This window comes from Notamacropus eugenii, chromosome X (assembly GCF_028372415.1).
Source record: "Notamacropus eugenii isolate mMacEug1 chromosome X, mMacEug1.pri_v2, whole genome shotgun sequence".
Classification (NCBI taxonomy): domain Eukaryota; kingdom Metazoa; phylum Chordata; class Mammalia; order Diprotodontia; family Macropodidae; genus Notamacropus; species Notamacropus eugenii.
The window spans coordinates 79549103-79565086 of NC_092879.1; the positions used below are offsets into that span (position 1 = coordinate 79549103).

At 37.0% G+C, this 15984-nt stretch overlaps 1 protein-coding gene across 1 annotated transcript in view; it reads left to right on the plus strand.

Annotated features, from left to right (window-relative positions):
• LOC140515231 (connector enhancer of kinase suppressor of ras 2-like) overlaps nt 1-15984 on the plus strand; it is a 570766-nt gene that overhangs the window by 369906 nt on the left and 184876 nt on the right. The window contains exons 9-10 of the mRNA XM_072625828.1: nt 178-302; nt 1525-1751. Coding sequence (XP_072481929.1) covers nt 178-302; nt 1525-1751 — 352 coding nt within the window. The remainder of the gene's footprint in view (nt 1-177; nt 303-1524; nt 1752-15984) is intronic.

A 15984-nucleotide genomic window follows, 5' to 3' on the forward strand; every position in this document is an offset into this window, starting at 1 on the left:
TCTGTCTGGTGTGTGATCATTGCTTCTGAAATTGAGAGGAGATGTTGCCACTAGCACAACTTTAAAAATTGGTATAGCCAGTGGAAGGGCATTTTCCTTTAGGAAAAGATTAGCATGCTTTGTGAAACACAACTATTTCATAACAGTTTGACTCATGTTTTATTTTTTGCCTTGCAGGGTTTAGGTGCAACAGGGGTAAGCAGGCCCACAGAATCTGTTAGCACCATGACTGTGGATCAACATACCCAAGTGGAAGAGGAGAGATTCTTTCATTCACCTCTGCCTGGACAACATAGACCAAGGTAAACCTCATTGGAGGTTGAGTCTTCATTTTTTAGAATTTTATTAATTTTTTCATTCAATTTTCTTTTATTTTTCGATCTGAATTCTCTTTCTCTCCCACCTCTGACTTCTTCCTCACTCCTTCTCCCCACTATTAAAAAAGACAGAAAAACAAAGCCAGTTACAAATGTGTATAGTCAAGCAAAACAAAAGTTGGTCTTCTTAAAGAAAACTTTACGTAGATTAGATTATAGGGACAATTCACTTAGATCCTCTTCTCCCCTGATATTTCCATGACACCTAATCACCCAATGCTTGATAGTACATCAAGCTAGACCAGTGATTTGGGGCAAGGAAATGCTATGACTGATCAACCATATGTGATTTTCCTGGCCAATAAGAAGTGAAATAAGGGAAGATGCAAAGTCTATGCTCCTAGGTTTGGTTGCTTAGTTTATAGGTAGGTTATTGAAATCCATTGCATCCTTTCTTTTACTCCTCGATCTGATGGGGAGCCTCATAAGTAGCATAGCTGAGCAGCTCTTCTTTCCAAGAGCTGTTGAAAAGCTTAGCAGTTCTAAACACAGACAGTTCTCACATTCTCATTGATCACTATTGGACTTCTGATCTGAAACAAAACAGTAAAAATGCTCCTGATTACCCTCTCCCTGACCCACCTTGTTACCCCAAATTTCCTAGACTTTAACAACAAAAGAAACTGCATATGTATCTCTATAGACATAGAGAGATATAGATATATATAGATATATACACGTATGTATACATATGCCAGTAGTCAGAGATATGCTATAATCATTACATCAGAAATTAATTGGAAGCTAGTAGTTTCATGATGTAAGACTGAAATTGTTGTAGTTTCTCATGAGTACATTTTCAAATCAACATTTCATCTTGTCATTTAGGAAGAATAATAATTGAAAGAAATAATGTTGTTACTGTTCTATTACCTATGTAAACAGTTTCATTTTCAGGGCAACTGTCAGGATTTGGGCCAAATTGTTAGGATCTGAGTTTTGAAAAGGAAATGATAGGCTTCCTTACCATGATTTTATCAATTTCCGTTGTGAATTTGAGTTAAGACATCACTCTATCATAACAAGGTTTCTAACATCTAAAGAATGTCTAAGACATTGTTTTTCTTAGCTCTCCAGAAGGTTTACAACTGCATAGATGCCCTTTCACTGACAGAAGTTTAAACAAATACTTCAATATGTGCTTTAGGGATGACATACCAAGAATATCTTATGAAGACTTCAGCGAACCTGATGCTGGAAGATCTGCTGACGTCAGACCTGTAAGGAGAGATGGTAGGCCAACTGGCTTATTTGTGGAACCTGGAACCTTGAAATACTACACTTTAGTTGAAGGTGAAAGCCGTCCGACTAGCGGCGAGCATCGAAGAGGAAGATCTACAAGTGTTGGAAGAAAAGAAAAGCATTCTCCCCAAGGTATGCCTGAGTGCTTTTGGTCCTTCAAAGGCAGTTTGCTTAGCAAATTAAATTAATGGCCTTCTGTCACTTCCAAAATGGTATCTGGTCCCTAGAGGGCAAAAGTTGATTGGTTGGGAAAAACTGTTCTTTCAGCTATCAAGCTGCAATCAAGGATTACGTCATTTGGTCATTTTGCATAGCTTTAGAGGAAATGAATCTATTTTACTACCAATTCAGAGGCTAGAAATCTAAGCCTCAGGTTTTCAATTTCTTTATCTTGAACAGGGATAGGCAAAGAGTACCTTGGCTGAGTGCTTAAGGGTCCTGAGCCCATGCAAGCAAGTGACAAATTTAGGTGCCAGAACTTTGGGGTCAGAACTTCATATAAGCATTGCCTGGATATTATTGTTTATCCAAGACCTTATATATCAAAATTAAAATGAATTGTCTTCCCTAGGAGATTACTTGGAAGGCGCTGCAGATTTCATTAAATGACTGACCTTTTTCCACTCGGTAGTGTTCTTCTTGTAGAAAGTAGTCAGAGTTTCTTATTTCTTTAGCTGTTTTGCTAAGCTTGGCTCATTGTTGTAAAGGGAATATTGCCACCTCCTTCTGAGGTGCTCGTCATCCCTTATTGATCTGTTTGCACAATGCTTCTGGATTATAACTCAGTACAGATAGAAAACTAAACTGAGTGTACTCCCCCAAAACTCAGCCACTCTAAAAGCATGTGGTGTCTTTGAGCACCAATATCCTATATAAAATATCCCAAAATTCTTTGTTTCATTTTTACTTGTAAACTGCTGTGATCCAATTAACCTTTGATCCATAAAAATAGAAACTTTGCCCACGAACACTGAATATTATGACACTGTGAATGTAAAAATAATTGAAACCTCTCAAATATTTATTGAATGGCTCCAGGGCACATAACACTGCTAAAGTATTTACAAAATGAGGTACTCATTGTCTCATTTATCAAGAAGAAGGAAAAATTCAGTTATTTATTTTTACTTCTTGGTCAACATTTCAAATTTGAAGCAAATTATATTCCCCTGGGTGTTTAATACCTTGTACTTGGTAGCAAATTTTATACTATATGACACTAGCTTTACATGAGAACACAATATGTAAATATTTATATATGTATATGAATATTTATGTATGCATATGTGAAAATATGTATATGTACATTTCTTTTACTAGAGTGTGTTACTCACCCCAATGAAAGGTGCCTACATCTCTTTCTCAGACTTTCACCAAATAAGAGTGTTATGGAGAGCCGTTTTTGTATCAAGTGGGCATAGTACTCCTTGATAATATTAATTTACCTGTAAAAATTATGGCATTGCATCTGAGAAAGTGAGAAATTGATGTTCAGACTTTTATATGCCCTGAGAAAACCTCTGTGACCCCATCCCTTAGAAATTCAGCTACCCTGGGATAAACTAAATAATATTATGAGAAGTGACTTCCTGAGCAGCTTTCTTTTGGAATAGTGAAGCCTTCCACTTAGTTTTCACTTTGCAAATGTCAGTAAATAATCCCTTCTCTCTTGGCCCTTTCATTTCCACAGTTAATGTTGTTGATGTCATGAGCAAGGCATCCTGGAACTGGTGCTGCCATTCTTTTGTGTTGTTATTTCTAACAGCGAAAAGGATATAAATAAATGAATGAATGAACACTACTAAGTAGTTACTGTGTGCCAAGAAATAAGGTGGTAATCATGTGAGCAGAGAGAAGGATATGGATGTGAGGGTTGTTATGGAGGTAGAAATGACAAGATTTGGCAATATTATATATGTGGGTGAGTGAGAATGAGGAGTTGAAGATGATCCTGGGATTCCAAACCTGAGTAACTGGAAGGATGACAGGACCCTGGGCAAAAATTGGGAAGCCTGAAAGACTGAGCTTTGGAGGAAAGATAATATTAAATATAAGATGCATACAAGGCCATATTCATGCAGGACTAGCTGTCAGAAGAGAGACTGAGACTGTATATATAGTTCTGGGAGTCCTTAGCATAGAGGATAATTAAAATCATGTAAGCTGGTGAGGTCACTTGAGAGATGATATAGAGAAAAGAGGGCCCAGGATAGAGGGTTGGGTTATACCCATATTTGGGGTATGTGAGATGGATGATAATATCTCAAATGAAACTGAGAAGGAGCAATCATATAGATAAGAGGAACACCAACAGAAAGCAGTGTCATGAAAACCCAGAGAGGAAAGAGAATCCAGGAGAAGAAGGTAGCCATCAGTGTTAAATTCTGAAGACAGGTTAAAAACGATGGAAATTGAAGAAAGGTTATCAAATTTCTCAATCAGAAGATCACCGATAACTTTGTAGAGAACAGTTTTAGTTGAATGACTTAATTGACTACAAAGGGTTAAGAAATAATTGAAAGAGCAAGTAGAGGCAATGATCATAGATTTTTTTTCTAAGAGCATGAGAAAGGGAAGAGAGATGTGGGAAAGTCGGAGAGACTGGTACAGTCTAGTGAATGTTTTTAAAGCATTGGAGAAACTTGAAAGGGTTTGGGTAGCAAGAAAGGAATCATTAGATAAGGAGAGATTGAAGGTTAGAGGGAAAGTGGATAATTATGGAGGAAATCTGCTCTAGAAGGTGGTAGGGCATGGGATCAAAGATACATGTAGAATGGTTAGTCTTGAAAAAGGAAGGGTAGCTTCTTTGTCAGAGACTGGAATGAGAAAATGGATGATGGTGTCAAAGTGAAATAGCCCTGAGACCAAGAGCTAAATGAGCTGAATAGATGAGCATGAGATGATGGGCTTCATAGCGGTTGAAGGTGAACAGATGGCAGCAAGAGAGAAGACTAGCCCAAGGTTAAATGGTTGGATAATGGCACAGAAGGAACTGGAACGTAGGTCTCTTGAGTTTCAGACCATTGCTCTTTCTACAAAAGCATACTGAGTTTAAAATCCTTTCTTTAGTTTTAGTGATAACTGGTCATTGAATAATTGTTTGAAAATAGGATTATATGAAAAATGGTTTCCAAAAGACATGACTTAGTCTGTATGTTTGGTAGCCTAGAAAGGCATTTCCCCAATTAAGAAAAGTCCACATACCATAGCACAAACTTATTAACCATGTAGAAATGATTATTCAGTTAAAAAAGAAAAAAAGATTTACCATAAAATTCCTTTAAATCAGGGCGTTAGCTTTTTTATGTCATGCACCCCCTTTGGCAGTCTGGTGAAACTTACAAATTCTCAGAATCGTGTCTTTTAATGCAAAAAACAAAATATATAGGATTACCAAGGAAACCTATTATATTAAAACACAGTTATCAAAATACAAAAAAAAAAAAAAATAAGTTCATGAACCCCAGGTTAAGGATCTACTTTTTAAATGGCAAGCTACCCTAATGTATTTTAAATGTTTTCCCCACAGAAGAATGTATGTTCCTTGAGTAGAGGGTTAGTTTCATTTTTGTCTTTGAATCCTCAACACTGCGCCCAGGGGCTTGGACATAGTAAGGTGCTTAATAAATCGTTATTTGACTTGAATTGAATTGAAAATGCGATTGGATTTGTATTTATGTATTTGATTTGTACTTATTTCCAGGAAGGAAAGGCTACCTGGAATCATGAGTAGAAGGCTAGTCTTGGAATCAGAAAGACCTGCTTTCAAGAACTTTCCCTGACTTGCTCCCTAATCATGGGCAAGTCACTTAATCTATTTTGTCCCAGGCAACCTTCTAAGACTACACTTTATTGATGTATTACCAATTTGCAATAGCCTTTGTGAAGGGATTTTCTGTTCTGGGACTTCCTGCCACTGAAGAATCACAGATCTGGGCTCTCACCACTAATTTTTTTCCCCAAGAACATGTAATAAATTGTATAAACCTACATACAAGTATCCTCAAAGTCTTAGTGCATTTTAAAGATTTAATAATTTTAGAGTGCATTAAGACTTTGGGGATACCTGTATTACAACTTTCAGAGTATTTGGGATTATTAGTAAATTAGTATTTTTAAAATGAAATGTCAGTGAAAGTATCCAGAAGCCCCCAGGGGTGGGGAACCTGCAGCCTGGAGGCCACATGTGACCCTCTAGGTCTTCAAGTGTTGCCCTTTGACTGAATCCAAACGGGCTTCATATATAGTCTGGCCCTAGACTATATACAGAGCCCAAATCAACAGGCTGCATCTCCCAATCGATCTGAATAGCAAGGACAAGATGACATTGAAATTTTGATGCTTTTTTATATTATTTGTTTTTGCTAAAGACTCTCCCGGTGCCCCCTTCCATTTTGGTTATAAAATTTGTCTGTTCATTCAAAACGATCATCATTAATCCTGATGCAAACCTAGATCCACCAAACCCTAGAACTGATGATTTTATATTTCAAATATTGAACAGCGATTCAGAATTAACAACTCAAGAGGTGTGCAGAATTGTCAACAGCAAGAAAAAAATTGAAATATTATAGCCAGTGAGGCACATAACAAAAATGATGCTGTGAGAGGAAAGCTCTATGGTTAAAATTCCTTTGAAACTTCATGTGTGGGATCAAGACTCCACTAACTGTGTAGCTGGGTTTTTTATAACTCCCAGACTGTCCCCAGTAGCCATGCACTTGCCAGCAAAGCAGGGCCTAGTGGTCCAGCCCCTAGCTCAGCTTTGAGCTGCCAGTGCCTGTTCCTAAGGGCTGTTTAAACTAGCCAAGTGCTTCAGAATTTAACTCTTCCTACAAGTTCTTGGCAAAGTGTTTGGAGAACAAAAAAAGGGAACTTCTCTCCATTTCAGCCTTGACTATGAAGGCCATACATTCTGTAACTAAAGCAACTAAACCCTGTTGTTGATAAATATTAGTGATGACCACGAAATCCTATTTTTGTGACTTGCAGTCATGAACTCATAATATTCCTCCTTGCCAACATTTACATAACAGCCAACATTTACACAGCAGTATAAAGTTTGCCAAACACTTCATATAGATTATTTCATTTGTGCTCATTCGGAATACTTTATATAAACTTTGTTTCCCCTTCCCTCCCCACCCCACCCCCCAGCACTGTGCTCTTCAACACAGAAAACAACAAACTGCTTATCAAAAGTAATGAATCCTTGTATTTCACTGAATTTATAGACAAAAAAACATAGGAAAATGAAGATTTCACATCAGCAGTGATTTTATTTGACATGTGCCTATTGGTACTTGGAGCACTGAAAAGGATCACATCCTTTGAGGAAAACGCAAAACATTAATTTACCTTTGAGAAATAAGCTACAAAGGGTGATAGCACTTAGGGGCAGCTAGGTGGCTCAGTGGATAGAGCACTGGGCCTGGAGTCAGGAAAACCTAAGTTCAAATGTGACCTCAGACACTTACTAGCTGTGTGACCCTGGGCAAGTCTCTTCACTTCTGTTTGCCTTAATGCCCTGGAGAAGGAAATGGCAAAGCACTCCCTTATCTTAGCCAAGAAAACTCCTTATTGGTGTGCTACGGTCCACAGGGCAGTAATAGTGCCTAACTCTTCCATCAGTTCTTCTCTGCTTTTCCCCAAGGCAAGACCCAAGCCCAGGGATTTGGGGTCTTTTTCCAGTGTTGTACCAGGAAGTTGGAATATACAACCTATTTCCATGTACAAATTCCAACATCTAAAGGACTTGGTAATTCTTTCTTACCCCCTAGGACAAAAAGGATGCATATGCAAATATGGTTTATAGAAGAGCCTGAGGTGTCTCATAATTTCCCAAGGTAGACATGCAAACTAACCTCTAATAATGAACCTGGTTTACATAAAGAAAAGGCAGAGTAAAGGACCGTGATTTAAATGAATCCTTAGCTTCCTTCTAGTTGCAATTCAGTGGGCTGCCAGAAGGAACCCCCTCCCAGAATGGTGATTGCTCTCCTCTTCCCTTTAAATTTGCATCATTTCTTATCTATGTAAATGTCATGTGTCCCTAAGAGAACACCAGCTCCTCCAGATAGGGACTCTGTGTGTGTTTGTGTACACATGCACTTTTTTAAACCTATGAGTACCTGTCTCCTCACATTGTATTTTTTGTCCATAGTAGGTTCTTAAGAACTACTAGCTATATTGATTTGAATTAAAGTGAAAATTATTTTAGGGACAATGCAGGATTTCAAGCATCTACTAAGTAATTTTTCATTTGTTCAATTTCTCTTCTGTTTCCATTTCTACCTGCATAAGCACCCACATATTTTTTCTATTTCACTATTGATTGTATTTTATGTGGGGGACTAAGAACTAGAGAAAAGTTTTAAATCTTTCTTTATGTTAACTTGTCATAAAAAACTTTCCTGTTTTTGACACAAACATTAGCTCAGAATTTCCTCTCATAAGCAACTGGTTTTATTTAATACCTCAAAAATTAGAAGGTGACAGAAAAAAAGATGGAATCCGTGATGTTGACTGAATTTGAGAAATCACAGCCTGCAAATTGTCTCTGACCGCTAAGCACCGGTGTGCCAAAGCACCTGATCAGATGATGGCAGTTTTGTCAAGTTTAGCCATATCTGACATTTGATTCTCCTGACAATTTGGGATCGTAGCTCTTTGTGCCATGGTACTAGTCTTTCTTTCAATTGTTTTGCCTATTTACTGGTTTTTATCAATGCATCCTGGAAGGTTAAATGTAATAACTAAATTGTATTTGATTTTCTTTTGATTAATTCAATTCTTTTGTTAGCTTTGTGATTCTAGATAATTCTAAACGTTTTGTGTAAAATCTTCCATAATCTTAAGGTAGGAAGGAAATATGCCCTTGTGGAGTGCCTAGCATGTACTAAGCCCTTGACAAATATTATCTCCTTTGATCTCATTTGAATGCTATAGATGATGAAACAATTGATATAGACATAGGGACCAATGATAAGGAAAGCTCCCAGATGAAAAAACTCCTTTTACCTATGCAAACTGGTACCTTCCCTGCAACTTAGTCTTAGAGAGTTGCTTGCACCAGCACTGAGAGGTTGTGATTTTCTCAGGGTCATATATGCCACAGGTAAGACTTGAGCCCAAATCTGCCTGCTTCTAAAGCAGACTCTTTACCCAAGGAGCCACGTTGTCCCTAATGAAACAATATCAGCATTAAATATGTAGTTATTGAATGGCATAACCTCTAAGTATTTAAAAGATAAGCTGGCAATCGTAAAAAAACCTAGACACCAAGATACTAAATTGTTGAAAATTTCAGCATCACTCTTTCATACTTATAGAAATCTATCAGAAAGATGTATAGGAAAGATATTAAGAATCTAAGGAAAATACTAGCAAAACTAGATGTAATAGACTTTTGGTGGTTATCGAATTGAATTATTAAGGAGAATACTTATTTCTCTACATTATAAGGTACTTTAAAAATTTTTGACCATCTGATGAGAATTTAAAGGATATATGAATGTAAAAAGGTAGAAATACTAAAAACATTATTGAGAAATTATAATACAATAAAAATTATAGTTGATGAAGTAAGTAATGAACAGAGACTTAAATATAAACTAAATGATATTATCTTAACATGACTGTGTCAAAGAACAAATGATAGAAACAAATAAGTGGTTTTCCGCTCTCTTGTGGGTGTCCTCCCTTCCAATCCCCCTCCCCCTTAGAATGCAAATTCCTTCACTGCAGGAATTACCTTTCTTTTTGCTTGTATTTGGGTTCCCAGTGCTTAGCACAGTGCCTGGCACAGACTAAGTGTTTATGAGGGCTTGTTGACTCCACTGGACTTGACTCCTTTTCCTATCTGGAACTCTACCAAACCACCCCATCCCTCTGGCCTTCTGATAGGTGAGCCATCATGGCCTTTTCTCTATAGCCTGACTAAGGCCCTTGCGTTGCCTTTTCCAGGTCATCTTCACCTTCTCCCTCCCTTTACAACTAGCTCTAGAGAAAACAAATCAACACTGCCATCCCTGGAGAGGTTATGTCAATCAAATGCTCTGTGACTCTGCTCGTCATCTCTGTGGTTTCCCAGACCAAAACATTCCTCTCTAACCACCACTCCCATATATGTGCTGTCTTTCCCTGTTGTAATGCTAGGTTTCGGGATTATCAACTTATTGATTTTCTAGGTTTTAAAAACATTACCCATTCAATTAATTGGCCTTTTCTGCAGGTATACTTGGAACTAAAAGATGGCTTGACATTAGACAAACATAATAAATTGTATTAATAATGAGTTATTAAAAATCATATGAGAAAACCCTTGACAAAATAGAGGTCTCATTTATGTCATAGACACTAAAAAATGACAGGAATGAAAGTCCTTTACTTTAACAGGATCCAAAGTATTTATCTAAAAGAAGAGCTAGCATTATTTGTAATAGCAAACACTAATAGTTTTCCCAGTAAGTTCAGAGGGAAAACAAGGCTGACCAATGCCTTCACTTCTATTTGACATAGTTATCAGAAGTGCTATTAATAACAATACATAGAAGAGTTTCGATGTGGATAAAAACAGTGCCCTAAGAGTTAAAAATAATATTAAGGATTGACTTTGTGAAGACCTTGGTTTATTTTCTAACCTGAAGGTGCTCTTAAATCTCCCCTCACCATAAAACTTCCCCTTATCCTGGGAGGACCATAAAATTCCTTGTCCCTTCCCCATCCTACAGAATGGGATTTCCTTATCTCTCTTATCTTATGTCATTCATAGTCTGTATCCTGTGTCTATCTTGCAAGACTTCTTTATCTTGCAAGACTTATCCTAGATCTCCAATCCCCATAAGGAAACTCTAACATCATCCTATATAAGTTTGACCCTTTTCCTATATCACTGCCTTTGTTTAGCTCCTTGCTAAATCTCAGGCCCACTGCTTTTGCATCAATAAAGCTCCCACTGGTTACAGAGAAGGTCTAAGTGAGTTCATTCACATTTTGAACCAACTCTCCCATCTCTCTTCAACAGTTTCTCAGTGAGAAAAGCCACCTGTAACTGAATAGAGGAGAAGCAGCTAGGTGTGGCTCTGAGTTCAAATCCAGCTTCACACACAAACTGTATGACCTTGAGCAAGTCACTTAAGCTTTCTTCCTCAGATTCTTCAACTGTAAAATGGAGAATAATATAGTACTTATTTCCCAGGGTTATTGTATGGATCAAATGCAATTATATTTGTAAAGCACTTTGCTTTGTCCCTGGTACATAGTATGCTCTTAAAACATGCTTATTCCCTTCCTTCCTGTCCTCAACCCACAGCAGATAAGTTGCAGAGAGTTACCCAAGGCTCAAAGACTTGCTCATGGTCTCACACATAACCCCCCACTACACCATGATGCCAGTTAGTTGTAACAGTAATATAAAAAATAGAAATGGAGGGAAAGATGGTTTAAAGCAGAGGTAGGTACAATTATTTCAATTTGCAGGTGTTTCTATGCTTTTCTTAGTGAATCTAAGAAAACAAGTTAATCAAGATAATAGCTTCATTAAAGCATAACACAAAAGAAATCTACAAAAATTATCAAACTTTCTCTACATTATGAATAAAGCCTAGGAGATAGAAAAGTAAATTCCATTTGACATAAAAAAGATAATATATGGGAATTAACATACCTAAACATACATAGGAGTATACCTACAAAATAATTTTTACAAAAATAGAAGACTTAAGTAAAGAGAAATTGAGCCTGGGAAAAGAAGACTTAGGAGAACATGAGAGCTGCCTTTAAGTATCTGGGAGACTGTCACCTAGAAGAGGTACTGGAGGTGCTCTGTCTATGAGAGAGAAATAGAGAACCAGTCAGAAATAAGGGGCCAAATTGCAAAGAGTCAAATTTTACACTGATCTACAAAACCTTCCTAACAGAGAGAGAGAACGCGCTAACTAGATATTAAGCACTTGCTCTGTGCCAAGCAGCATGCTAAACACTGGAAATGCAAATAAACAAGTAAGCCACCAAAATAGTCCTTTTCCCTCAGGGAGTTTCCATTCCAATGGGGAAGACCTGGAAAGGACCGTGGAGGGAGATGACCAAAAAGAGACATGGAGGCCTGCTTCTGGGCCAGAGATGACAAAAGTCCATCAATCTGAGCTGGGAGCCAAAAGTGGCATAATCCAGTGTTGTGTGGAAAGGAGGGAAAAGGAGATGAATGGCTAGAGTATGGGCAGTCTTAGGTGACCCTGGAGCAAAGTCCACGATTGTGGGGGAGGGGGGAGGGGGCAGGGAGAGATCAGAATGGTGGACTATTGGAAAGGGCTGCCTTGGGAGGGAATGGGATCTTCCTTATAGGAGGTATTAAAGTTTAGGTTGAATTACCACTTGTTGAGTATGCTGAAAGCTATGTGTTGGATTAGACAGATGGCTATTAAGGTCTTTGTCTGGTCCTTGCCTAGTCTCTCTCCTTAACTCCAGACTAACATCTCTGACTACCCATGAGACATTTCAAATTGGATGTCCCATAAGCATGTCGAACAACATGTTCAAAATATACTTTATTACCATTCACCAAAATTTAAGTTTTGATAAGCATCATATACTTCATAACATAATAAATTCCAAATGGATAAATTATTGAGATATAAAAAGTCACACCATAAAAAATTAGAGGCAAATATAAGGTTTTATCTTTTACAATGGTAAATAGAAGAAAGATTTGTAACCAGACAAGGAGAGAATAAATCATGAGTAAAATAGACTATTTTGATTAAACAAAATGTAAAAGTTTTCACCTATATAATATCAACACATCTGGAATCACAAGAAAAGGTACAGTTTAAGAGAAAGTGTTTGTATTGAATATCAGACAAAAGTCAGACATTTAATATCAGTAGGGAATCTATATAAATCTGTACAATTAAGAGTCATTCCTTCATGGACAAATAGTCAAAAGACAATAATGATCAGCTTTCAAAAGAAGAAATACAAATAATATGATTTGAGAAAATGTTTGGAGTCACTAATAATTAGAGAAATGCAAATGTAGATAACTCTGATGTATCAATAAATGATTTTTTTTTGCTCAGAAAATTACTAAAAGTCATTTGGAAGTGACTGTGGGTCCAGAGATATTCCAATTTACTCCTAATGTAGATATGAGTTGCTTCTACCATTCTGGAAGACAATTAGAATTATGTAAGAAAATTTACTAAATTGTTCTTACCCATTGGCTCATTATATAGTCCAAGAAGTATGTTGACAGCAAGAAAAGATCCATATAAACAGAAATGTTAATAGCAGCATTATTTGTGATAACCTGAAACAATATATTTGCTTAATGATTGGGGAGTAGCTGAACAAATTAGAGCATATGAATGTCATGTAATATTATTGAGATACAAGGAACAATTCATATGAAGAATTCACAGGGGGAAAAATGAGAATATTTGTTTGAAGTTCTACAGACAAAAAAATTCACAGACAGAAACACAATATCTTCCACTGCACTGAAGTCAATAAAGTTGACATGGAGAGGCAATAGAACTCTGGTCAAATAGCACAGGAACAGTTAATGTTAATGATAATAAAATATAATAATAAAATATTAATAACATATATTATATATTATTTATATTATATATTAATAATATATTATATATAATTATATATAATATATGTAATAATAAAATATAATAATAAAAAATAATGATAATAAAATATAAGGATGTATCTCTCCTTTCTGCTGATGGCTTTTGGGGAAATTTCCTTTCAAAGATGTTTGTTTGGCTATTTGATGGGAACTATCTCTTGTGTAATAGCAAAATATATCAATAAGTGTTAAAAATTGCAATTCTCATATAATACAAATCTTCTTAAATGTCCAAGCTCTTCCTTTGGAAGAATGACACGTCATATGGAACTTTAGGGTTATATTTATATAACACCAAAAATCTATAAAAACAGAAATATTTTATAAACTATATGGGTACCTTATGACATAACACTCAACATGTGTATAATTGTGAACAACAGTATCATGACTAAATGTTTCAGTTGTGCACCATTCTCACCTTTATCATCATCATTTGGTGGTGGCAAAGGTAATAGTACTCAGCCATTTAGGATGAGAAAAGATCTGTTTTCAAGACCATTTTATACATTCAAGATTAATGACATGTATCAAGATTGGGCAAGGGTAAGACTTATGGAAAGCTGGGGTAATAAGAGATCAGATCACTGGGGTGCAGCCAAGATGGCGAAGTAGAAGCAGAGACTTGCTAGATCTCTCCCCACAAGCCCAGCCAAATACCTGCAAAAATGACTCTAAACAAATTCTAGAGCTGCAGAACCCATAGAATGACAAAGTGAAGCAAATCTCCAGTCCAAGATAGCTTGGAAGGTTGACAGGAAGCATCTATCACACCATTCTGGGAGCAGAGCACAATCCAGTGTGGGCCAAGCCAGAATAGATGAGACCTGAGCAGGCCAGGGGACTGAATCTCTGGCACCTGTGGTTGTTTCCAGAATTCACTCCAAAATGCCAAGGACAAATTGGAAGGTCAGTGGAAGAAACCTGTTGGACCTGTGTGAGAAAGTAGAGTGGTCTGGCCCCAGCCCCAGGGTGAAGAGTGAGTGGAGGAGCCTGTGGCAAGCACCGAAGCAGGGCAGAGGCAGAGGCTGTTTCTGGAGCTCTAGGTCCACAGATTGTGGGGGAATTGAGTGTACACCCCACCACCCCCACTGGAAGCAGAGAACTACCTTGACAAAGAGCTCAAAAGTTAAGTAAATAGCTGAGGAAATGAGCAAAAATTGGGGAAAGAATCAGACTATAGAATCTTACTTGAGTGACAAGGAAGACCAAAATATGCAAACAGAAGAAGACAACAAAGTCAAAGCTCCTACATCCAAAGCCTCCAAGAAAAATATGAATTGACCTCAGGCCATAAAAGAACTCAAAAAAGATTTTGAAAATCAAGTAAGAGAAGTAGACAAATATTGGGAAGAAAAATGAGAGTGATACAAGAAAAATCATGAAAAATGAATCAACTGCTTGCCAAAGGGGACCCAAAAAATGCTGAAGAAAAAATACCTTAAAAAGTAGACTAACCCAAATGGCAAAAGAGATTCAAAAAGCCAATGAGGAGAAGAATGCCTTAAAAAGCAGAATTGGCCAGATGGTAAAGGAGGTCCAAAAGTTCACTGAAGAAAATAATTCCTTAAAGATTAGAATGGAGCAAATGGAAGCTAATGGCTTTATGAAAAGTCAAGAAATTATAAAACAAAACCAAAGAAATGAAAAAATAGAAGACAGTGTGAAATATCTTATTGGAAAAACAACTGACCTGGAAAATAGATGCAGAAGACACAATTTAGAAATAATTGGACTTAATAAAAAGAGCCTAGGCATCATGTTCAAGAAATTATCAAGGAAAACTGCCCTAATATTCTAGAACCAGAGTGTAAAATTGTTATTGAAAGAATCCACTGATCACTTCTAGAAAGAGATCCCAAAAAGAAAACTCCTAGGAATATTGTAGCCAAATTCCAGAGCTCCCAGGACAAGGAGAAAATATTGCAAGCAGCCAGAAACAAACACTTCCAGTATTGTGGAATCACAATTAAAATAACACAAGATCTAGCAGTTTCTACAATAAGGGATCAGAGGGCTTGGAATATGATATTCCAGAGGCAAAGGAGCTATGATTAAAACCAATAATCACCTATCCAGCAAAACTTAGTGTAATACTTCAGGGAAAAAATGACCATTCAATGAAATAGAGGACTTTGAAGCAAACTGTTGCTCTTTCCCTCTCAGCTTGATTTACTTAATTTTTTTCTTTTGATCATTAAAGGGGACATTCCCTGATTATTTCTCAAAGAGACCTATTCACTGAATAGGCTTTACCTCACTCTAAGTGAGTACCTGAATAGGCCAAGGTCTCCCATTTCATCCTGGGTCTTCTCCAGTCATCCTGATGAATATCTGGTCACTGGATCCAGATGGCTCAGGAGGGGAAAGTGAAGCTGGTGACCTTGCATAGCCCTCTCTCACTCAAAATAAAGTCAAGTGCAAGTCATGTCATCATTTCTCTCATGCCATAGTCTTCCTCGAAAATGAAGGATAAACACAGACGGACAGGACTTTCAAGCATTCTTGATGATAAGACTAGAGCTGAATAGGTAATTTGACTTTAAAATACAAGAATCAAGAGAAGGATGAAAAGGTAAACAGGAAAGAGAAACCATAAGGGACTTGAACTGTTTATATTCCTACATAGAAAGATAATATTTGTAGCTCTTGAGACTTTTCTCAGTATTAGGATAGTTGAAGGAATTAGATAGAGAGACAGAGAGATAGATAGATAGATAGATA